The sequence below is a fragment of the Cryptotermes secundus genome, unplaced genomic scaffold (assembly GCF_002891405.2).
Source record: "Cryptotermes secundus unplaced genomic scaffold, Csec_1.0 scaffold565, whole genome shotgun sequence".
Classification (NCBI taxonomy): Eukaryota; Metazoa; Arthropoda; class Insecta; order Blattodea; family Kalotermitidae; genus Cryptotermes; species Cryptotermes secundus.
The window spans coordinates 1731673-1756008 of NW_019731581.1; the positions used below are offsets into that span (position 1 = coordinate 1731673).

A 24336-nucleotide genomic window follows, 5' to 3' on the forward strand; every position below is an offset into this window, starting at 1 on the left:
GTATATGTGGTGTTAACTGACGTTTCGGAGGAACGTATCACCCCCATCTTTTTTTTTTTCTTCAACCCTGAAGATGGGGGCGATACGTTCCTCCGAAACGTCGGTTAACACCACATATACACGGTGCCAAATCCCAGAAGACTGCTTTCTTCATAGTCACCGCCGTGAAAGCCTCAAATCTTACATGTTGTGTTAGTGTTAAATGGTGAATGTTTTAATGATTGTTGCATCATTGATGGACTTGATACATAGACATTTAAGCAGGTATCCTGTTGAACAGTATGGCTTTTGGATTGTAATGTCATGTAATGCAGAGAGTACCCAACATTTTGGAGGAGCATATTTCCAACCAACAGAAGCATTGTAGCCCAGAAGACTGTCCTCTTCATGGTGACTACCATGGGATTATCAAATCCAAAATAGGTGTTTTATTTTTTATTTTTTTTCATCATTCTGCCTGACTTGTTGCTTAGATGGTGCAAAATTTATGAATAACTGTGCTGGGATTTGAATGCATGTCAGTTTTCCTGGATTTTTTATATTTCTTGGTATTTACTTTCTTGTATATGTACAGTACTAAGTTTGGGGCTCAAGTCCAGTTGGAAATGCTTGATGAAGCATGACTAGAGAAACTCATACATTGATACAGCACATTGAATTTTAAATTTCTGATGTCTTATTTTGCCTTGAAAGGTAAGTTTGATTTGTTTCATTCTGGTCTGTCACACTAACAATATTACAAAAGGTTAATTAATTCCATTCAGTGTGACTGATGGAGCTCGTCAGTCACACCGGACAGAATTAATTAATCTCTTGAAAGGTAATTATTTGCAGAGTAAAGAAGTGAAACGGAATAGTTTGCCTCCCAGTGCAGAAGGAAGTGAAATCTGAAAATAGTTTGAATATATAATTCATTTCATTTCATTTCATTTATTTCGTGTCCATGGATCATTATACATGATATAAGACATGTCATTCTTGTGNTGTTTCCTGCAAGAAGAGAGTTACGCAGTATACACTCCTAGTGTGTGTTAAGCTAAGCTCAATTGTTCTTACTTTTAAATTATTATATGATCCTAATGTGAACTAAGTCTTGTCCACATAGGAGAGGAACTCATCTATGCTATAAAAGCAATGTTTTAATAGAAATGTTTTCAAAGTCATTTTAAATTTACATAATGCTGGTATCTCTTTAATATATTGCGGTAGGTGGTTTAGAAGACGAAGACCAAGATTATTGAAATTGTTTTTACACAAGCTTGTATTACATGGAACAATGTATAAGTCCTCTTTCCTTCTTGTATTATATGAGTGTACATTTGCATTGGTTATGAAGGTATTCGAGTTGGATTTCATGTAAACTAGTGTTTCATATATATAGAGGCATTGTAGAGGTAATACGTGTAGTGATTTGAAATACTGTTTGCAGCTAGTAGTTTTGGTTACCTGCATTATGGCTCTAATGGCTCTCTTTTGTAACTTAAAAATCGACTCTGCGTTTGATGAATGACATGGACATTCACATTGTGTTAAATATTTTTGATAAGTACTATGACATCTGATCAGTGGCGGCTCGTAGCTAAAATTAGTAGGGGTGCTGCTCCAGAAGCACACAGTTCTATACAAAGATTTGGCTACTGACATTAAGCTTAAGGATTATATATTGTATTGTACAAGTATAAAGAAAGAATTAAAGAAAAAAGGACTCATTATATAAATGTTATCGCTAATATCATGTGGAAATTGGGGGTGCTGCAGTTCCACAGTGCCTGTACACGGGCCGCCCCTGCATCTGATACCAACCACTTTCACTTTATCTAATGTAATAATTTATTTATATGATACTTTCAGTATTTTATTCAGGACAGTGGAAGCTGGTGATTTTCCAGATACGTTCCCCAATCATGCAGGTATGTTGAGTATAGTAGTTACATTATAACAGAAGACATGGGGCAACTGGTTAGTGAGTGTCTCAGATGCAGAAAGAGACACAACTGTAGGGTTAACAGGGTTGCAATAAATCTTCAACTTTAATTTCTTTGGCTTTTTAATATGATGCAGGATGAAACAAACTTGACACTTTTGTTCATTCACCATGTATTTCTTCATGACAGTGGCTGGATCCAAAAATTAATATTGTCTGATGACTGCCACCCATGCTCTTGATATTTTTCAAAATTGGAAATTTGATCATGTGAAAATAGGGAAATTCAGAATAGCCAAATAGCCTATGTCTTCAGTCATGTTATTGAAGAATACTGTAAGAGCAACAGCAAGAATTGTAACAACAATAAAAGTAGACAAACAGTAAAAATTCACTGGCACTATTAACAAAATACCATTCCAAATATATGAACATATTTATGGATCATTACATTATTTACAGAATGATGTAAAATGTTTGTAGAAATAAACATGAAATGTACGCAAACTCCATATTATACGCAATACATAAGGAATTAAGTCTTCATTAAAGAGAGAACTCTGTAGCATGACTGTATATAAAGCATTTTTTCATGCAATTTATGCCTCTGCATAATTTATATACCTACATTTAGATCAGAAATTTTGGAATGAAGTTAAATACTGTATTTTTACCTTCAAATTGTAGCCACAATTTTTAGTTAAATATGTATGAATGTAAGTAATCAGTCATGTAACTTGCATCTTTATGTAATCTCAGGCCCCTGATTAATATGTTATCAGTTTGATCAGATATATATCCAAAATTTTAAAGGAAGATACACAAGTATTGTTACAAGCTCAACTCAGAAAATGTCTATATGTGGACTTAGTAATACTTGTGGACAAGTAGTCCATCTTAATCAGTCAGAGTGGAAGTGAAAGAGACCAAGAGGTATGTACTGTAGAAGAATTTGTAATCAGTTGTGTCCATACAATTTGTGCTGTTGACACGCGTGCTGTAGATGTTACCAGTGTAACCAGTTGCTGAATTATGGTTGGAGGAAATCCTGGTTCTCAGTCACGTAGATCTAATGTCTGTTGACAACTTGTAACCTGAAATGAAGGTCCCTTGACTTCTGTGATTTGCATAGTGTGCGGAATCTTTTGTGACCTGAAGAAGGCTTTTGACTGCATATGTCATGATATATTGCTGTTAAAAATGGAGTTTTATGGAATTACAGGAATTGCACAAAAACTTATGAGATCCTACTTAAGAGGAAGATGTCAGAGAGTAATTTTATGTAACAATGGAAGAAATACAATATGGTGTGTCTGAGGGCTCCGTATCTTGTTCGCATTATCATGTCAGACAAGGATCCTACAAACTTCAAAATCAAAATAAATACATTATTTGATATAACTAATGAATGTTTCACAACAAATCATTTAACAACAAACCTATTTTTTGCAGTTTCAAACAAAAAATAGCAAAACACTGGATATTCAGGTCAGTTATCTAAACAACCAAATTTCAAGCAATTCTAATGTATCGTTCTTGGGACTGAAAATAGATAATTTCTTAACATGGAAAGATCTTGTAGATACGTTAGTTAAGTTAGACAGATCTTGTTTTGCAATCCAATCAGTCAAATCTATTTTATCATTAGAGGCATTAAATAGTATATTAGTCGTATGTGTGTTCCATATTAAATTATGGGATAATATTGTAGGGCAGTTTCTCATACAGCATAAGAATATTTAGGATACAAAAAAAGATAATCAGAATTATGACAAACTCAGCAAAGAGAGCCTTATGTCGTAGATTATTTGGAGAATTGGGTATCCTCCCCCTACAAGCACATTATATTTTATCAATCTCTATGTTTATCATAACAAATATGGAATTATTTAAATTTAACTCCCAAGTACATAAATTTAATACAAGATCTATTTATGATCAGTAAAAAGTAAGTAAAAGTAAAGCTAACCCTGTACCAGGCCGTGAAGGCCCATAGGGTTGTGAGACATTGAGGGTCCTACATTATCTAGACAATCAGCTCAAAGATGGCGGTAAGGTTGCCAGCCTTACGCGCCGGCCCTGCTTTACTCCCCAGGAAAATTATGTCATTAATTCCTGGTACTCGTGTTTGTTAGAGGCTGAGTGAACCCCAGGGCCATAGTGCGGCCCTGGATATCTTCGGCACTGATAAGGTTTGTCTTAATCACTACTGGGCAAGGTGTCATGTTTCTTCTGCCTTCATAAGTTTTATTTGAATTATTTTATATATCACTGTAGTTTTGAACTTTTGTACAGGAAGCAAGTCAAGATTTTGTGGACAGGATAACTGAATGGATAAAAGAAAACTACATTGATAAAATTGTGATCCTTAGTGGCATCTTTGACTACACAAGAAATGATAGTGAAATCGCAGGGCCATCTGTGAAATTTGTGGCGTCTCGGACCTTTAGAGAGAAATGTGACGTACTTCAAAGGTAAGAGACACTTCTTAAATATACAGCCTATTTTAATATATTTTATATAACATTGTTAGACTTTAGTTGATGTATTTCAAAATCATCTCTTCATTGTCAAAAACATTTACTAAACTCTTTAACAGGTGAATGAAAGAGAGGAGTGTGGAACACAAGGTATGAAGTGGCGAAGGATAAAGAGCATTTGAAAAGCTAATAATTATAACATCAGAGTACATACTGACATGCCTTAAATTAATTAAAAAGTTTTCTAAAGCAGTGACAATTTGAAGCAAGTATTACAGTGAACCTTCCATTGGCAAGCATGAAGAAAAGTGACTGCTCTTGAGACTGTGATATAGAAGAAAGAATAATATTGCAAGTAATAGTTCAGGAAATAGGGTGGGGAGCAATGAGTGGGTTTGTCTCAGTATAGGGACCAGTGGTGGGATCTTGTGGACATGGATAATAGGTTTCATTGAAGATGGGGACATTCTTGATTGTGTGAATGACTTCTGGCTCTTCAGGAATATATCTGCTCCTTGGAAAGGACTGGTTAAAAATTTGCATGTTGAGTTCATATTTCTCAGAATATTATAAAACACCATCATTTTAGTTTCTAAAAGTTTGTGTCAGTGGTATATTAATACAGTTATTATGTTTTGTGGCATGATCAATCTTCGTGTTTTTATTTAAAACAAACAGTGTTTCAGAGACTGAGTTCTGTCTCCATCTTCAGGTGAACCTACTCAGTTGGGCGCAGTTGACAGAACTAGTCGTTACCTTCAGACACCAGCACTAGCACAAGATAGGAGACAGAATCCAGTCTCTGAAACACTGTTTGTTTTAAATAAAAATAGGTTTGATAATGTCTAGAAACACAATAATTGTACCATCTTTTTACTTAAATGAGGTTTTGGTAGCCTAAGGAGCTGTTTTTTTTCCAGAATTTCAGGATTTAATAAATATTCTGTAATGAATATGTAGACCGATTATAACCTGCCATGCTAAACTAAACATTTACAGCTAGTGGTTTGTGAATTTTGTTCTCCTTATATATCTGCACGTTGTGTGGGTCATCTAGGAGATGCAGTTACAGAGATCATTATAGAGCGCGTAAATCAGTGAGACTGCTAAAGTCCTCATGTAGTTAAAAGTTATAAGTGGTTAATAAATCCAGTTATCAATAATAACGCTATGTATAGCCACTAAGACAGGACAACTGGTGTCAGAAGTGGGATTGGTTGAATTAATGGAGAAAATGATATGTTGCCTACTGGTTGAAATAAGGAAAACTCAAGAGGCAATGAAGGCCTATGTGGAAATGCTGCAAGTCACCACAGCACAGATGAAAAACCAGGAAAATTTGGAACCCAAGGTGAAATCAGTGAAGGAAAGAAACAGTACATAGTGGAGCAATATAAATGGGCACCACTTGTGAAAGCCACACACCCCACCACTCTGCAGGGCCAGGCCTGTATTGTACTACACAGAGTTCCTAAAGGAGCAACATACAAGGGGACTATCAGGGCACCTGAAGACCTTTTGAAATTCTCTCTGGTGTTCTTCTGTGATCTCTGCTCTTCAGTGTGTTCATTAATGTCTTATATGATGCATTTGCCCACTCTGAGTGTGTTTTATTTTTTTTGCCTGGTGATATCAGAATCTCCTGAAGACTGCAATCTACTACAGTCTGACATTAATTTTATACAAGTTTGGTGCACTGCTAACTGTATGAAACTCAACATCAGTAATACTAAAGCTATACCCTTTTTCAGGAAAACCAATGTAATGTTCTATGATTATAAACTTTGCCCATCCTCCATAACCCAGACCAACTCCATTAAATATCCTGGAATATTTATTGATCCCAAACTTCATTTTCATAGACACATCAACCATATTAAGTTGCTGGGTCTAGTTCGTAGCATTACCTTCACCTTCTCATCTCATGAATGTATGCACAGATTATGTATTATATCTGTTAGATCTTGAGCACGCCATTGTCAGGAATGATTATATCAGATGATGCCAACAAGCTGGAATGCATCGATCAGAGGTTTTCGGCCCTCCGTTTTAATCGCTTCTTTTCTTAAGTCTGTTCTCTTTGTTTGGAGGAGTTAAAAGTCTGCTCACTTTACATATAAGGAGGCATCACCTCAATGCACTCTTTCTTATTCACATTTACCTTAGTTCTAATTTCTCTTCTTCTGTTTTGGAAATTGTTGGTCTTTGAGTTTCTGCTTGGTATATCTGAGACTTTACTCTGTTCAGTGTCTGCTCCACATGTAAAAATTGTTCCTCTGCTGGATGAGTATCAGCTGCTAATGTTGTTTGCAGGGACGTTGACATATTTGGAACCAAGAACATTCTCCTTGATCATACTTTATAATATGTTACAGTTATTGATGTTATTATTACATATGTATATGTATATATGTGTATATGTATATGTATATATGTGTATATGTGTATATTTGTTTATTAATCTCCTGAAGCCGCATAATGGCATAACCTTTGCAAATGTACTTATTTTAATTATCTTGACTGTTAATGTTAACTCTGATTTTTCATGGAATTGCTACTGCTGCTGTATAAATTGCCTTATTTTATATTTTATTTGAAAGTATTTTATTGTTTTTATGTACTTGTGCTAACTTTGTGAATGGTCTCTGGGCTGTTAAGTTTCCGTGTTAAACAGGAATTGAATTGACAGCAGTAATAGCATCATATTGTCAGTGTTGCTATTTATTGTTCCATTGTTCATAATTCAGATTAGGGGATCAGACAGCAACATCAGGTTATCAGACATGTTCTGTTGTTATATGTGATGGATCTCAAGACCCTAAGAAGATTTCTATGTATGGAGGTGGCATTTCATGGAAGTTTTTTAATGCCTGGTAAGTCTGAAGATCTGTGCTCTATTTTGAAATTAGTGGTTTACATTTGTGTGTTCATATTTCTTATGAACATGGATGCAAAACTCAGGTATTAACATGGGCCAAAATCAACCATAGGAAGGACATACAAACTGGTGAAGTTATGTATTATTAAACTGTGTTTGGAATTAATAAGTATTGTGTGGCATGACAAAAGTGATTTGCAGAAATGTGCTAAGAATTAATACGCTGTAAGATTTGTTCCTTCTCCATGTTATCCAGACCAGTTTGGGGGCCATCCGGCCTCCTATCCAATATGTACCGGGGACTCTTTCCCTTTGGGGTAAAACAACTAGGCTGTGAAACCGACCACTCACCTTCAACTAGTGCTGTGGTCAGGAGTACGTGGCTCTATACATCCACTCCCACATACATCTTCATGGCATAGTACTTAATTATTTAAGCACAGGGATAACTTTACATTACTTTTAAGATTTGATCCTGTTCGGAGACAGTTTTATGTACAGAATGTGTTAACTGTACTTTTATGGATCTTTTACCTGTATCTCTCAAATGGAATTACACCAGCTGTCCTACATGTATTTATTTACTACAAACACTTCCCTTTCTCTTCTTCTCACTTACACTATGGAGTGGGGTCCTTTTTGATACGATGATCCCCATCTTTATGGATTCAGAGGATAATTACCTTATTCATATTAGTCTGTGACTAGATTCTGTCCTTAGCCATTTCAGTCCTCTCCACACCGTCACACCCTAATATCTTTAATATCAATTTCAATATGTCATTTTATAATGCCCTCAGACTATGTTGTTTCATTCATCTTAGTTAGTTAGTTAGAGAGGGTGGGTTTTCCCATGCACCGAGACCAGTTTGATCTATTGTGCTTCCCTCTGATATTCTACGAGTCTCTATATCCTACCGGTACTGGTGCTTACCATCAGTCCCGCCCAGCCAGCAAGACCGGCTCTACTAGCTGAGAGGTATCTATAATGCTTCCCCATCTACCAGAGGTATTAGAGACTGCTGTTGGGCGGGAAACATCCGTAATTTGGCTCAGTGACCTCCTTTGGAGATATGAGGTTCTTTTACGTGCCGTAAAGCTACGATACGGGACCCACGGCTTAAAGTCCCTCCCGGAGGACTTGTTCCCTGAATTTTTCCACCCTTAAAAATTCGATGACCTCTGCCGGGTATTTGAACCCGTGTACTACGAGTCAGGAGGTGGGAACGTTACCTCTAGACTACGGAGGCCGCTTTCATTCATCTTACAAGTAAAGTTGAACATCCGTATAAAAATATTTCAAAGCTGACATTATGAGTATAAATGTGAAATTATAATGAGGAATGTACCAGTGAGCTTCGAGTGTGTGTAGTTGCGTAGTGTTAAGATAATGTAGTATATGTAATGGGATGATACATGACTTTTCAAGTAATTACATTTGCAGCAATGTAGGAGGAATTCCAGCAGTTGTTCTTATGAAGTACTGCTCTGAAGGTGATAACATTCCAGATGCAATTTTGCTGTGCACTCATCTTAACACTTTGTTGAACTTTGTGAGTATATTTGTTTTTTACTTCTGCAGCTAAATATATTAGGTTCCTTATGAATAAGATTGTGACAATTCAGACTAGTTTATAATCATGCAACCAGTGAGAGATGATTAGCCAGTGAAGCCAGGAAGAGACTAGTTTGTGTTCAAGAAGAAAAGTCTGTGTTGGATGAATGAATGTATATACAGGGCATTCAGTTGAGATGGAAATGTGCTCCTTGTATTACCTTAGTGATTATTATTATTATTATTATTGGATGGGGTGGGTTTCCCCATGCACTGCGACTAATAGTGTATTGTACGTCCCCCCTTGATATTCTACCAGTCGCCATACCCTGCCGGTACTGGTGCTCGCTATCAGCCCCGTTGAACCAGCGAGGCTGGCAGTGATTCCCGATACTTCCCCATCTACCGGAGGCATTGGAAACTACTTGGGCGGGAAACTTTGCGTAATTTTGCTCAGAGGTCTCCTAGAGATGTGAGGATCTTTTACGTGCTGTAAATCTGACACGGGACCCACGGCTTAAAGTCCCTCCCAGAGGACTTGTTCCCTGAATTTTTCAGCCCTTAAAAATTCCACGACCTCCGCCGGGTTTGAACCCGCATACCTTGAGTCATGAGGTGGGAACATTACTCCTAGACTACGGAGGCCGCTTACCTTAGTGATAGTGTACTGTATGACTGAATGAAAAGACAAGCATTTCTCCTGCATTGGGTGGAAACTACTTAAACAGAACACCGTTTCTGACTGCTGGAAAAAGGGGACAGAAACTTAATATGTTTAGGAACTGCTGGAACTGACTCCTTTCTGCCTTGCAGAAAGGAGCATGTAAACAAATTTTGTGGAATATTCTGAAGTTTTGTAGTGAATAATTTGCTGTGCGTTTACAGTGCAGCATGTCTCCACTTCACCTATTGCGAAAATTAACTCTTGCAGCATAATCTGGTTGTATAAATTCATGCACATACAATACATTAAACCCTTTTTGTTCCATGGTAATTGGTTGGAGGTCGTTTGTATTGAGAGATAATCCAGATTAATGAAGCAGAAGGTAACCCTAAAAGACAAAAGGGCTTAGAACACAAGTAAATACAAAATTTTTTGACACAAATAGTGCTGATGAAAATAAATAACAAAATATCACTATAGAGCTTTTATTTAACGGCCATAAAAAAAACAGTACATTTATGCATCGATAAAAGACTCAGAAGTTGTACTTGTTTTTGAATGTAGCATTGCAGGTTTGAAGAAACTGTCAAGTTTTGTCTGAACAGACAAGTGACCCATTTGCTTTCCTAAATGCCATGTGTCTAGAAGTATGTACTCAGTTATGATCAGCATTTTTCATATTTTGATCCAGATTATCCGACATGGATTAATTGTAACCGAAATAGCAAGAGTTTGCTGTACTTTATTTGGGAAAAATTTAATCAGTCTTATGATACGAGTGGAGAAGTCGGTCCCCTCTGAAACGAAAGAAGAGATGTCAAAAGCACAGCCCTCAGGAAAGGAGAAATCTTGTATAGGGATGGAGCAGTGTGGCATGTAGATCCATTGCTATGCAGTGATCATGAAATAAGCAGCTATACCAAATAGCCTTAAAGAGGGAGAATTATGGCATGTACACCCCACCCTACTTCCGTTGATCCATGGTAAGCAACAGAAGATTGGGAGGTGAAGCCCAAAGGCATTAAATATACAGGGGCAAAATGACACACACCAATGAACACAGAAGAATTTCACTAATTCCATGGTGGTGGTTCTTCCTTTAGAAAATACAGATTATTCAGCTGGTGAAGAAATTTTCCACTCTTACGGAACCGAGAAGTCATTACAGTTTTGACGAAAGACTCATGGGTCCCATATTATCATGGTTCTGTCCTCAAGCTGTGTTGGAAAAATTACTTTAAGATATGGAGGTAACCCTGAATATGAAAGCCGTGCCATAGCTCAAGCAGTTAGTCGCTGGCTTCCCACTGTGGTGGCCCGGGTTCGATCCCAGGTCTGGTAAAGTGAGATTTGTGGTGGACAAAGTGGCACTGGAACAGGTTTTCTCCAAGTACTTCGGTTTCCCCTGCCAATCTTCGTTCCACCAATTGCTCCACAATCACCCTCACCTATCATCTGGGGCTGGTACAATAGGCCAGAAGTGGCCGCAGTACGAGGGACTTGGTCCCACCCACTGGCAAAAAAGTGAAACCATGAATATGTGACTAAGCAGGTGCAGAAAGGTGACAGATGATGGTCTTCTAGCTTTTGAGGTGGATGAGTGCTAACAGTCCCTTACCACAGATGTCTAGCATGTTAACGAATTGAATATCACAAGAGAGAATTCTATGTGGTTTAGTTCAGTACTCTTACAACTGGGTAACTGCACATGGGTTGTGAAATCATGAAAGATATTCCTCTTATATCCTTTTTATCAGCCATCTTTTTTGAAACTGTACAGTATCGTGTCGAAAGTTCGTTTTATTTTTATCTTGTACGGGACTATAAATGCAATGCCAGTATCAAACAGTTGATATTTTATGGCAATAAACTAGTGCTTTGGATAAGTACAGCCCTTGGAGAATAAAGAATGGTGATTCTAATTTAATTTTTAGATTGACAGATTTATGTACATCATTTAATTTATTACAGTTGTGATGTTTTTGTTGACTATTGTCTGCCAGTTGTCTTCTGGAGCTTCCAGGAGGCCATATTGTTTTATATGTTTGGCCAGTGAAGAAGGAATACATTCAGTATGTTGTAGTAATTTATTTCTGATTTCAGGCCCCTTCTGACTGTAATTGGGAATCACCACCTTCATGGACAGGTATGTTTGGCAACCCACCTCAGCACGGTTTATACTAGGACCACAAATTTTACAGTGAAATGTTACTTCAGTGAAAATAATTTTACATCAGAAATATACTAAGTGACACAAATTGTTGCAATACTTAATGGTACAGTTTACAAATTGCAGTTATATCAGGGATACATGTAAACACTAAAGCGGATGTGAAATATTAATGCACTTTTAATAAAGAGACTTGTTGATTCCTTGCCCAGATCTGAATATATTATGCTATTGAAGTTGAGTTACTGACTTTCCAAACCACACTCCTGTTTTCTTTGTTTTATGTATTAACAGTTAATTAATAAAAACTGAAAGAAGTTATGTTCAGTATTAAAAACTTTTTTAGTGTATTTGCTTATTAAATATTTTATATTACATGTTTTGTATTGCCTTATTCACAGCCACTTAACATAGAATTTAAGCAGCCATAGTATTGTTGCCACACTTGCGCAAGTGCTAATACTATGGGCTTCTGTTTTGGATGTGTCTACTGTGAATCATAACCAGGACATTAGCACTTTTATGTTTGGCTTCAGTCTTTAAATAAATGGCAGGCTGCTATCTCAGTTACGTATGACTACCTACTTTCACAACCTATCCAGTTCATTATCCACCGACTGTTCTTCCATTCAGTGCTTTGTAATCTGAGGTGCTAAGAGTGTCATAGAATAAATTACAAACACACTGTTCATGCTTCTAAACTCATTTGCTTGTTATGTACTGGCCTGCAAATAGTCAATTAATTGTGGTCTCTTTGCTGACGACACCTGTATATATGCGACAGACTGCAAAGAGGGTTATGTTCTCAGAAAGCTGCAGTGAGGTCTCAGTGCTACTGAGACGTGGTATGAGTGCTGCAGCATAAAAATCAGTGAAGATAAAACTCAGACAATCTACTTTTCTAATAGATTTAGGCCCCCTCAGACCCATACACTGAATGGGCAAAATATTACCTTTGTCAATCATGTAAAATGCCTGGGTGTAATCTTCGATAGGAGTATTACATGGAGACTTCACATAGAAATGATTGAAGCCAAGGCCTTCAGAACATTTATTAGAATCTGCTCCCTATTCAAAAGTGAGTGTTTAAACGCAAATATTAAACTAACCCTCTATAAGGCACTGATCAGATCAATGACTTATGCTTGTCCTGCCTGGGAATTAGCAGCAGACACCTACCTCCTAAAATTGCAGCGCATGCAAAGCAAGGTTTTGTGCACCATTTGAAATTTTCGAAGGTGCACACCACTCCATGACTTCCATACAGCTTTCAACTTTCCGTATGTGTACGATTATATAACAAAATTGTGCACACGACAAGCAGAAGTCATACAAAATCATGAGAATGAACATGTTCGAGGTATAGGACAAGGTGAAGCCAGACACAGAAAATATAAGAGGCTTAAATTTGGCGGTGGTCAAGCTTATGACCATTCAAATGGTTTTTGTTGTAGCATGAGATATGTAAGTTAGGCATGATCTGCTCTGTAAAGCCTGAACTGACAAGAGGGCTTGTGTGTAGTGCAAAAGGAAGAATTTTTGATAACATGTTATATGTGCAAAATATACACTTGATGAAAGGTCAAGTGTATTCATGAGAAAAATCCATCTTCTCGTTAGAGGATATTACATAAGGACCATTACCGCAAGAGTTCAGTTCGGGGGGAAAAAAAAATCCCTGGTCATGGGCCTCAAGGGGCCAGACTCCAAGACGAACTGATTGGCGGCAAAACACCAGTCGTAAAGTAACTCTGACTGTGGATTCAGTATGAGTATGAATTACGAGCAGTTGAGAGTGGCAGAAGCAAGCGAAGCGGATCAAGGAATACAGAAGGTTGCCTATGAGGATGTAAAATTTGATTTAGAAGACTTCATGTGTGTGTGTGTGACACAACAGTGGATTATAAGGCATATGTAAATCAGGGACAGCGCTGTGATTTGAGTGTAACTGAGAGAGTGCGTGTAACCAAACTGTTAATAAATCCGATCATCCAAACTAGAACCCGTCATTTCGTCGCGCGTACCCTCCTACACGTGACAATATTTATGACTGTGTATGTTCACAACTGAGGATTGTTACCCATGGCCGAAATATATAGTGATTAATGTTTAACATGCTTACTGAGTCGTTACCTAGCAATGATCATGTATTGCTGACAAGCCCTTAAGCCGAGGTGTTTATCGCGCCGTTGCCTAGCTATACACGTTACAACGTGTACACCGACCGGCATCACTGTTGCTTCTCCCCTGGGGACCTCTTGATGCTCCTTACGGACTGCATCATTTCTGGATCGGGCTCAATCTCCACTGAATCTGCCTCCTTCGCTTTTTGGCAGGCCGTCCTCTTTTTCCATCAGGCATTCCTCATGGCTTCCGTCCCTTTGTCTCGCATGACTTCCGTGTTTGGAACCATCACGGATAACAATATCGGCACAGGCCTGCCACAACAATTATGCTGATAATCCGTCACCTCTGATCCGTGATGCATACGACAGATTCTAGGACGTTCTACGACGTTCTACGACATTGTTTGGTGCGCAAGAGAGAGAGAGAGAGAGAGAGGTGGTATCGGTGGTATGTTGTTAGTGTCAGCTAGATAATTTAGCAGGAGGTTTAACATGTGTGGAATTTAATGTAGGTGACCTAATCCGTGTGCCGATCATCTTCTCCGAAGATTAGTACGAGACCGATTGGCCTGTGTTCCTTTAGTAGCATCGAGATGAACATGTTTGGTGCGGTTGTTTCTGGAAGATTGGTGAGCGCCTTTACATATATATGTATATTGGTGTATGAGAGCAGCCCTTTTTAAACGTTATTCTTCTAAATGCTTCAAGCTTAATTAGTATACTAACAAAATAAAATTACGCCTTGCTCATTTTCAGTTAGTATGACTACTATTTTTGCTAGTTGACAAGCATAACCTCAATCGCGTGCAACAGTAACATACTTGTAGTTCTTACCATGAAAAATGCTTGATGCAAAATGTGTATTTCTATTTATGATTGTCTCCATACAAAATTTCACATTCCTGGTTGCGCAAAATGGAAAGTGATTACAGATTTTGAATCATAAGGTGTATTTCACATTATACAAAAAATAAAATCTGTCAGCAGATTTGCAATTGTTGAAGATAATCACCACATAAAATTCAAGAGCACAGAATTCAGTTGTACAATAGCCCAGAGGTTCAGTGGCTTAACTGTTTGAATTATTTAAGGTAAAGAATTGATCAGTATAGAACAGAAGTTGAATCCAAAGAGCTGATATTAATACTAAATTTGAACAACATCCATTGGTCCAGGCAGTAACAGGATGAGGATAGATAGGCACACAGGCATATCAGGTCTCCCTTTTTTATAAAATCATAAAAGAGGAATGAACATATATCCTTTATAATAAATAATGTAGTTTGAACATGTAACAGACAAGCAGTGAAGCTGACATGTCTCTCAGAATAAGCTAAATTACTGAAACCTATGTAGAATATTCTAAACAGTGGCCCATATGTTACCATATATAAGAAAAAGTGCTATAATTGTTGCTTGTAGGCAGCTGAAGTGATGTAAATGCATATTTGGTTCCCTTTTGGGTACAGCACCATTTGTTTTTTCCTTTGCAACAGAGTTTTTGTTCAAAATAATACTGGCACTGGGGCAGGTTTTCTCTGAGTTCTTTGGTTTCGTGTCCTGGTTCTATTTCCATTAAAGGCTTCACATTCATCAATCATCCCATCATCATTGCTATATAGTCTTGATATTGATAGCATTTTAAATAACTAACTTGAAAATGATAGTAAATTATATGTGCACACATTGTAATATCTTGTTTTGAATGCAGTTACCTGATAGGATATTTTGACATACCGAATTTTATAAGCCAACTGTGTATAATGGTTTAGAGTAGAATAGCAGTTGCTGCTCACTAATTGTGAATGCTACATTTGTCTGTCAGCATATTGTAAAGCACCCCTTAAAAGTCTATCTTCGTTCAGTTCAGTCTCAGCTGGAAATGCATATTTACTTTTAAGTTTTATGTTTATGTATTTTGTTCTTTAATGACAATTTCAATACCTCTGATTAGATGGTGTTGAATGTATGGGTAGCTATTGAATGATGAATAGGAGAGGATGCAAAAGGAAGCAGTTGTGGCTAATTTGAGGTACTATGCCAGAATTTACATGCAAGAATTTAGGCAAATTACAAAAGAACCTCAGTTAGGATAGCTAGTTTTCAGGACAAGTGTGAAGCAAGAATGCTGACTACTTGACCATAATATTCAGTACCATGTTATATGGGTTATATGTAGAGCTTGAGGTGGGGCGGGATGGCATCCCGGTTCTTTTCTAAATGGCTTAAAAGCATCCCGTTACTTCTTTGGCAGTAAATGCAATGTACAGTATGTCTATGAATTAAAAGGGGAAAACCATCCCGGTTCTATTTTCATTCCACCTCAAGCACTGGTTATATGTTACCATAATATGACATATTCTGAGACTGTTGATGGAGATTCTGTATGTATGCATGGCTGCTCTGTTTTGAATAAGCTTCAGACAGTTGGCAGGTGGTAGTTCTCCTTTCATGGTTTTCAATGTGGGGCTAACAAACCACTTAACATTGAAAGGATGTCTGATGTGATATTATATTGCATCTTGTTGCGCTTTTTATAGTGTTGATTAGTTTTTTGCAGTCTCTTGTGCAGCAGTATGTTCTGTAAGATATATTAAACATATTGTTGGATGGGGGACTGCAAAAAACTAATCAACACTAAATGTCTGATGTGAATTGTAACAAAGGGCCTCTAACTTGAACTGATTCTTTGACATAACAATAGAGGGGGTGTTTAGAGGGTTAGGACATGTAATATACTAGGAGATATAAAAAATGCATGCAAAATGTCTGTCAGAATTCAGATTTAGTCATAGATGGGAGGATAATATTAAATTTAACCTTAGAGAAATGGTTTGTTTAGGTGTGGACTGAATTCAGATGATGACTACTGTTTTGGCAGTTGGTGGAGTCCATTTTATCATTTTTCTGGTCTGAATTTTCTTTCTACTTCTGCCCGGTATCACTGTCTCACCATCTCCATATTCAGTTATATGTATACTTTATAATCAATTCAATCTATATTCAGTGAGTAAAACATATGTTCTGAAAATTTGCTTTTGCTGTGTTGCAGGTTCAGAGTTTTGAGCAGGTTGGGGAAACTCAGTTTGTAACAACAATCCATGATGCTGACAACATCAACCATATTGCTGTATTCATGACTGGAACCATTCCGTTTCCACAAGGCATGGGAGCTTTAGGTTAGTATTAAAATCATTTAACTGACACTGATACGGTTCATTCAGTACCGATGATTCCATGTCTGCCATTGGACATGATCACAAGCCATTTCTATTTACCTCACAACCCCATAACTGCATCCCTAATATATATCTTAACATTATTCTCCCATCTCCTCAGCTATCTGTCCTGGAGGACATTAAAATATAAAAAAGAATTAGAATGTTGTTAAACAGTATTAATGATGTAATTTCAGTTTATTTTAGTTGGCCTGATCCAAATGCTCCTCCAGTGTGGCAGCTGTTAGGTCATTTAGCAGAGGATAAACCATCAACTATCTTCAAAATAAGCAACATGAAGAAGGGATCTATTGGCAGCAATGATATGGGACCTAACCTGAATACATTTGGCCAGCAGTCATTCTCTCATAATGCTCAAATTGGAATATCAATAGAACCCATATTACATGTTCAACAACAGTCAGCTTTGGTAACAAGCCAGACCACAAGCAATTTTATGCAGTTTTGTCAGAAGATGTTGGAGAACTTCTTGAATTATGCTTCCAGTTTTGCGCAGATGACACCAAATCCAAATGAAACATTTGTTCCGCTGTCAGTCCTACAGTTATGGTACAGTAACTTCGAAAGAAGGCTACAACAGAACCCAAATTTTTGGCGTACTTGAATGGTGCAAAAGAATTAATATTCCACCAGCATATTGTGTTAATTCTTTAAGTTATGACATCAGTAATTAACATCAGATGTGGAAGTGGAAGAATTACAGGTGACTATAATTATATATCATTTTCTTAATTTTTCATAAACTTGTGCATGTTTTTGAAACTTCATTTCCACCATTGTACATAAGTTTCATATCTTGAAATGCATTTGTAAATACCTGCATAATGAACCATGCTGACATGGTTTTTTCCCTAAATTATAAGACTTTTTTTATGAAAACTTCTATTTGTATAATATTAAGAAAGCAACACATGAAAGCTTTAAATGTTGAGGTCTGTTGTTCATCCCTGTGTCGGTCTGAAAGGTGAGCAAGCATTTGTCACTATACTGGTGATGGTAACAAGGTACATGAAGCACATCATCTATTTTCATTGATTCATCAATATATCGGTATTGCTTGTAATGTTCAGTATAATTTCATTTTATTATTAATAACTAAGATACATTTTCGCATGAATTTTCTTTTGAAGCGGTATATATACCATCTTTGCATTGATAATTGCTGTATGTCAGCCTAGTGGATTCTGTTTGGAGGTCTCGTGACATGTGAGCATATTCTAGGGATTTGAGCTGATTGAACTATTCATTTAATTTTTGAAATGTTATTAACTGACATTTTACTCCGATATATGTCTGCAGACTTTATGTTTCAGATAATGGATTAAACAGCTTTCATATTATTCAAGAAAACATTCATTGATAGTGTTAGTTATTTTTATATGTGTATTTTAATGATATGGATAATTGAAGATGGTGGAATACAACACTTTGTGTTAGAGTGTATTGTTCTTTCATTGTCATCTGTCATCCTGATGGTTAACAGTGTTTGAACATGAATGATTGCCTATTTGATAACGATTTCGTATGGAAACATTACAATTCACAGAGATTTTATAATTTGCAATACAGTGCAGCATGTTCCAGAAATAAGTACAGAAAATTGGAGGTTGAGTACTGTGGCATGAAGTTTATATAAGCATAGTCCGTATATGCCGTAGTAATGAAGTAGAGCCACTTGAAGGTGTTCTAGCAACAGTAGGATTAGAACTGTAGATACAAAATTAACTATGCTAGGGATGCTTCTGAAGGAAATTGAAGTTCACAGTGATGTGAATTACTGCGTGTCTTTTATCACTACCATCCTCCGCATTAGCAACAGAACATGAGGTCATTTGACAGTGACAGTGAGTTGACCATGTACATCATCAGGTATTTATTTCCAGTGAACTGGATATACAGTCAAATGATGTCTTTTCAATGTCAGAGTTGCTTTGTAAGCCTCTGCTTAAAATGGGTAAGTATTCATTCTGAGCACATGTTGATATGCATGTAATTCTCAGCAGAGCAGTGGCGCAACAGCCATAAGGTTGTACAAGACACGTAGTAAAGACAAGCAGCGGCACGCACGCAGGAAGACCACACAGAATAACACCTGTACAGTGTGGAACAAGAACTAGCCGCTCCAGCACTTTAGACGTAGGGCGAGTAACCCTAACAATTTTAAATTCTAAATTTAAAATTTAGAGAAAATTTTAAAGGATTTTAAAATCATAACTAAAGAGTTTATAGTGCTACTACAGGAAAATTTGACGTGTGCAATATAATCTACATACCAGACACATATCAATGAGGTAGATGTTGATAATACGAAGAAAATAACAATGTGTTTTTAAATGTTAAATTTTAGACTGGGTTTCAGTGTGGCAGCAACGTTAAGAGTATACACCTGATGATGGCCGATAGAGGCCGAAACATGTAGTGTAGAAGAGAACAAGATCAAAGACATATAATATATATTGTTTGCACTTGGGACGGAGTGTGTATCATTTATCGTGTAGAGTGCGACAGGATGCTGAGATATAATATTGTACAAGACTGTTATCCTCAGTGTAGACTTTGGACCCACATGTGTTTCACACCATTGATCGTTGGATCAGGGAGGCAGGTTCTGTTTGCCTTTCAATAGCAGACTGCAGAATACAGAGGAATGCACATACCAAAATGCATAGAGGAGAATCACCATACCAGCATTTATCACATAGAGTTATTGGATGCTGTCCCACTGGATATATGATGAAATGTGATTCATCCATGATGGTGGCACAGCATGTATCAGTTATGCCTCCACAAATTGCCTTGTGATTGCCAGTACTGGGCAAAGGATAGGAAGACAGGGACCCTAGCTGAGTTGTTCACCAGACCTGAATCCACATGATTTGATCCTTTGGGGATATCAAAAAAATATTTTGTATATGCTACAGCCGTGCACATTCCAGAGGGACTGCTGTAGTGCATTCAGAATAGCTATACTCTGACCCACATCACTCCAGACATTTTTCAGTATGTCAATCCATGCGTTGTTGGGCTGAAGCATGTACAAGGTCGACATTTTGAGTATTTGCTGAAACCCTATCACTGGAACGTGAAACTATGTTTTTTTTTGCCAGTTGTTGCATTATTTCTTGAACAGAACTCTTATGTCTTTTATAATGTTTGTCTGACAGATGTTTAACCCAAGGTGTACTGTCCTGTGATGTTAGAGCTACGTTTGCAACTGAAATTTTGCTGTCACTTGAAGGGAATACCATGATGATTGTGTTTCAGTACTGAATGGGGAAGGTGATTGTGATGAAAGTCAAGTAGTCATTCATTCTGAACTCCAGTTTCCTCCAAAAGTGTCGCTAGCATACAAGTATGTAAAGTTATCTCTCATGTCATGAAGATATATGGGGGAGTGGAGGTGTAGTTTCTACATTCTTGACCTTAGCACTAGATGGAGCTGAGTTCTCAGGTTCATGCCCCTGCTGGTTCAACCCTGGAGAAAGACCCCCAAGGTACTCATTGCATAGGAGGTTGGGCAGGCCACAGACCCAGTCTGGACACTTGTAACCACATTTCTGATCTTAATATTCCTGTAACATATTCAAATGGCTCTAGTTTTTTACTGGAACATCTGTGGATGCATGTTTATATAAATTACTTTTGTTCTTCTTGGTCATGGCACTCACCGTCCAATTTTCTGTATTTATTTCTGGGATGAAGAATGCTGTCTTCTGGGATGTGGCGCCATGTAGATTTTGTGTGAACCGACGTTTCGGAGGTACATATCGCTTCTGTCTTCAAGATAGATAAATATGCTAGTGAGGAACCAATGTGAGCAGGTGGCTACAGACTGAGCAACCAGTTGAAAACACCCAGCTATATAAGAATGGAGGGAGGGTGGGCCACATGGGAAATCAGTAGAGAGGAGAGGGGTGGGGTCAGTAGAGATTGGTGGGGTGGGAAGTCAGGGCTACAGAGTGAGCACTGACCTGTGTAGCCTTGTAGATACGGCGTCGTGTTCAGGGTGTTTCTTGAGGGAGCAGATGAGAGGCTTCCATGACTTGCTGAATGGAGAGGTTGGTTTTTGTCTCAGCAAGTTATGGAAGCCCCTCATCTGCTCCCTCAAGACACCTCCTGAACATGATGCCAGATCTAAAAGGCTACGCAGGTCAGTGCACACTCGGCAGTCTAGTCCTGAGGCTACTGGGTCATTGCTTGCTTGGTAGCCCTGGCTCCCCCCCCAACAAGGATCCTCTACCGGCTCTGGCCTTCTGTCCGCCCATCTCCGCAGACCCTACCCCTCTCCTTTCCATTGATTTCCCACGTGGCTCACTCTCCCTCCCTCCCTCCCTCCCTGTTTTTATATAGCTTAGTAGTTTAGACTGGTGGCTCAGTCTGCAGCCACCTGCTCACGCTGGTTCCTCGCCAGTGGATTTTTATACCCTGAAGATTGAGACAATACATTCCTCCAAAATGTTGGTTCACACAAGATGTACACTGCACCACATCCCAGAAGATGGCATTCTGTATGGTCACCCCTGTGTAAATCTCAAATCTTGCTTATTTCTTGGATGTTGTGTATGTTTAAATTAGTTTGTCCTAGATACTGCTTTACATGGAATCTGAAAGTCTAAAAATGATTTTAAAACTGCAATGAAATATTACATTTGTTGTATAGGACATATATATTATTATTTAATCTTGTTTTATACTCATTTAGTATGTTGTTACCAGACAGAATGAACTAGAGGTGAAGCTCCAGAATTATGTTTGTGAGATGCTTCAATTCAATATTGGCCAGGACACTTATTTCACCTGAATGATTTTTTTGTGGTTTCCCAAGTCCATCCACGAAAATGCCCACATAGTATCTTGATTAGGCCATGACCCTTTTTCTTCCAGATCTTTTGAATTCATTAGTCATCCTACCATCTTACACCATATAGTGTTGATACTCAAAGCATTGTTATAATAACCCACAAAAACAAATGTGTTGTTATATGTCATTCTGTATTGAGATTCTTATTTAATACTGAACAGTTCCTTCAGAATGTGCTGTTGAATGGGATGTACAGTTTTTATATTACATTAAAATATAATTCATCTACATATTGGCATTTAATTGGGTTGTCTTATCATCCGTATTTCATTTAATCTTCTGTTAATGTTATGTTGTAGACAATGTAAGTTGTGACGTGTGTTTCTTCTGATTTGATGACTGAGGGAAATATGGTTTTGGGTATACTCTGTGAATTGAATGGAAACTAACTTGTATGGACCATTTATAAAAGCGGGAATGTTAGCAGTTTGATAATGGTATGTGAGAAACTTACAGCACCTGAAGATTGCACGTTTGACATCGAAACATGTGGTGCATGCTATATAAATAAATAAGAAAGTATTGTTTTGTTGACGGTAAAAAAAATACATATTCATTATACTCTGGGAATTATATTTATTGTTGTGCTTGGGTTGTAATTTCAAATTGTTATGTTAATTGTAATTAAAGAAAACAGTCTTCTGGGATGTGGCGCCGTGTAGATATTGTGTTAACCGACGTTTCGGAGGAACGTATCGCCTCCGCCTTTAGGGTAGAAGAAAAAGAAGAAATTGGCGAGCGAGTCACTGCTGTGAAAACCTAAAATCTTAATTGTAATTGTTCAGTCAGTTTTGATGTTACAGTGATGTGTTACATGTATATTACTTTATAAATAATTAATGATATTAAGGCTAAGGTCTTCTGGTACATGACATAATGTAGCCTGATGGATAGGTACCAGTGTTTTTGAGGAACCCTCAGCCTTCATCTTCGGGGCATTAGAATATTAATGGTCTGTTTGTTTTTGCAGTTTTTATAGTAATAGTAAAATTTTTCAGTTGTTTGGCCTTAGTTATCTTCTGTAACTTGCCAAACTGGATTAAGCAATTGTATGTGGGAATGATGGTGTTGTAGCATGAATGTCTTTAGTACAGAAAACTGTTGAAATATTGATACATTGTGTGATTTGCATGCCATGTTCCTATGTCAGTAGTCACCAGACATTCTTTGTTCCCTATTCCTCCGTAAGCGTGTAGACTCCCATGGCTGTCTTAATCACACATTGAGGGCTTAATGAGGAGGCACAAGGGTTGAACCGGTCGCTTCCTTCTTCGATTTTGTCCCGTCCTTTTGGTCGAACATTCTCTTCAGTGACGTGTTCCTGGGGCATCCCGGTTGGCTGTGTCTCCTATTATGATCGACACTCTAACACTGCCAGCAGACAGGGTGTTCCCTTCTGCTACACTTGGTCCTTGGTGAACATGGTCCCCTAGTCGTTCTAACCCTATACACGTGGTATCCTCTGTTCCGGCTGTCTGTCGTTTCTTCGCTCCGACTTCCGTTCTCTTTCCGAACGTTTTTCGTTTCCACCGTCCGTCGTCTTCTTCCATTTTTTAGGGTAAGTTACCCTAGAAGTTTTCTGGCTTCTCACAGTTCCAGCACGCGGTTGTCTTTGGTCACTTCGCCCGGTTGAGGGGCACTGGCTCTTCCAGAATGGTCTAGTGCTCGTTTTTCGGGGCCTGTTTGTTGGGAACACTGTCTGCAGCTCGAGGGCCTACCTGAGAATCTCGTTCACTGTTTTCTGTCCCAGCTGCAGCTGGTTTTTTAGATCGTGTTCTTTTGCCCCTTCGGCGGACGTCTTGCCTGCCTCTCTTCTCACATGGCCCTCAGATAGTGCAGAGTAGGCGCGGTGGGCCAGCAAGTCTCCAACGCGCAGTCTCCTCGTTTGCGGCTGACAACGATTCTCGGCGTCCAGGTGCTGGTCCCCGAAGGGGTCCTTGAGGGTCTCAAGGGTTTCCTCATAGTTCGCTCCTTTCGGGATTTCGTGTAGGACATCGTAGGCCCCGCCCTGCAGGGCGACGATCAGGTATGTGGGCCTCTCCCGGGGTGTCGAGCAATTGTTCCCCGCTACGGTCTCGAACTGGCGTCAGAACACGTCCTATGATGTAATTTCATCGAACTTAGATGGCTTCGCCGTGCTCGCTCGGTTCCTGTCCTCTGGCACGCTCCGGATTTCGTACGGGCTTCAGACTAGTTCCAACTCCGATCTGCGTTCTCGTCGGGTAGCTTTTACTTCGTTCCTTGTATGGCAGTTCGTCCTTCCAATATGGTCGAGCTCAACATGAACGTCCCTCTTCGTGTTGGCCATCTCACGCAGATCCCTCTTTGTGTCTGCGACCTCATAAAGGCTCCTTGTCCGCTTGACGAGTGACATCTCTAAATCCCACCGTGTTTCTCCAATCCTCGAGTCGGGTTCCTTACGCAGGCCCTGTGACTGTT

At 38.4% G+C, this 24336-nt stretch overlaps 2 protein-coding genes across 6 annotated transcripts in view; both read left to right on the forward strand.

The window, feature by feature from the left end:
• The window catches only part of LOC111867200 (proteasome assembly chaperone 2), a 20897-nt gene extending 9013 nt beyond the window's left edge, over positions 1 to 11884 (forward strand). For all 5 annotated transcript variants that reach the window (XM_023856828.2, XM_023856824.1, XM_023856826.2 and 2 more), the window contains exons 4-8: positions 1852 to 1910; positions 4220 to 4398; positions 7152 to 7277; positions 8727 to 8835; positions 11605 to 11884. In XM_023856828.2, coding sequence (XP_023712596.1) covers positions 1852 to 1910; positions 4220 to 4398; positions 7152 to 7277; positions 8727 to 8835; positions 11605 to 11685 — 554 coding nt within the window. In that variant the 3' untranslated portion in view covers positions 11686 to 11884. The remainder of the gene's footprint in view (positions 1 to 1851; positions 1911 to 4219; positions 4399 to 7151; positions 7278 to 8726; positions 8836 to 11604) is intronic.
• Positions 11885 to 14146: 2262 nt separating this feature from the next.
• On the forward strand, positions 14147 to 19148 carry LOC111867201 (protein OPI10 homolog). Its single transcript, XM_023856830.2, has 3 exons — positions 14147 to 14426; positions 16850 to 16976; positions 17213 to 19148. The coding sequence occupies exons 1-3, from the start codon at positions 14391 to 14393 to the stop codon at positions 17638 to 17640; spliced, it is 591 nt and encodes a 196-aa protein (XP_023712598.1). The 5' UTR covers positions 14147 to 14390; the 3' UTR covers positions 17641 to 19148.
• Positions 19149 to 24336: the final 5188 nt, after the last annotated feature.

Excerpts from the sequence above, each read along its gene's own strand:
- LOC111867201 (XM_023856830.2), top strand. The coding sequence starts at position 14,391 with ATGAACATGTTTGGTGCGGTTGTTTCTGGAAGATTG. Across the intron at positions 14,427-16,849 it reads CGGTTGTTTCTGGAAGATTG|GTTCAGAGTTTTGAGCAGGT; the intron begins GTGAGCGCCTTT and ends GCTGTGTTGCAG. Across the intron at positions 16,977-17,212 it reads ACAAGGCATGGGAGCTTTAG|TTTATTTTAGTTGGCCTGAT; the intron begins GTTAGTATTAAA and ends ATGTAATTTCAG.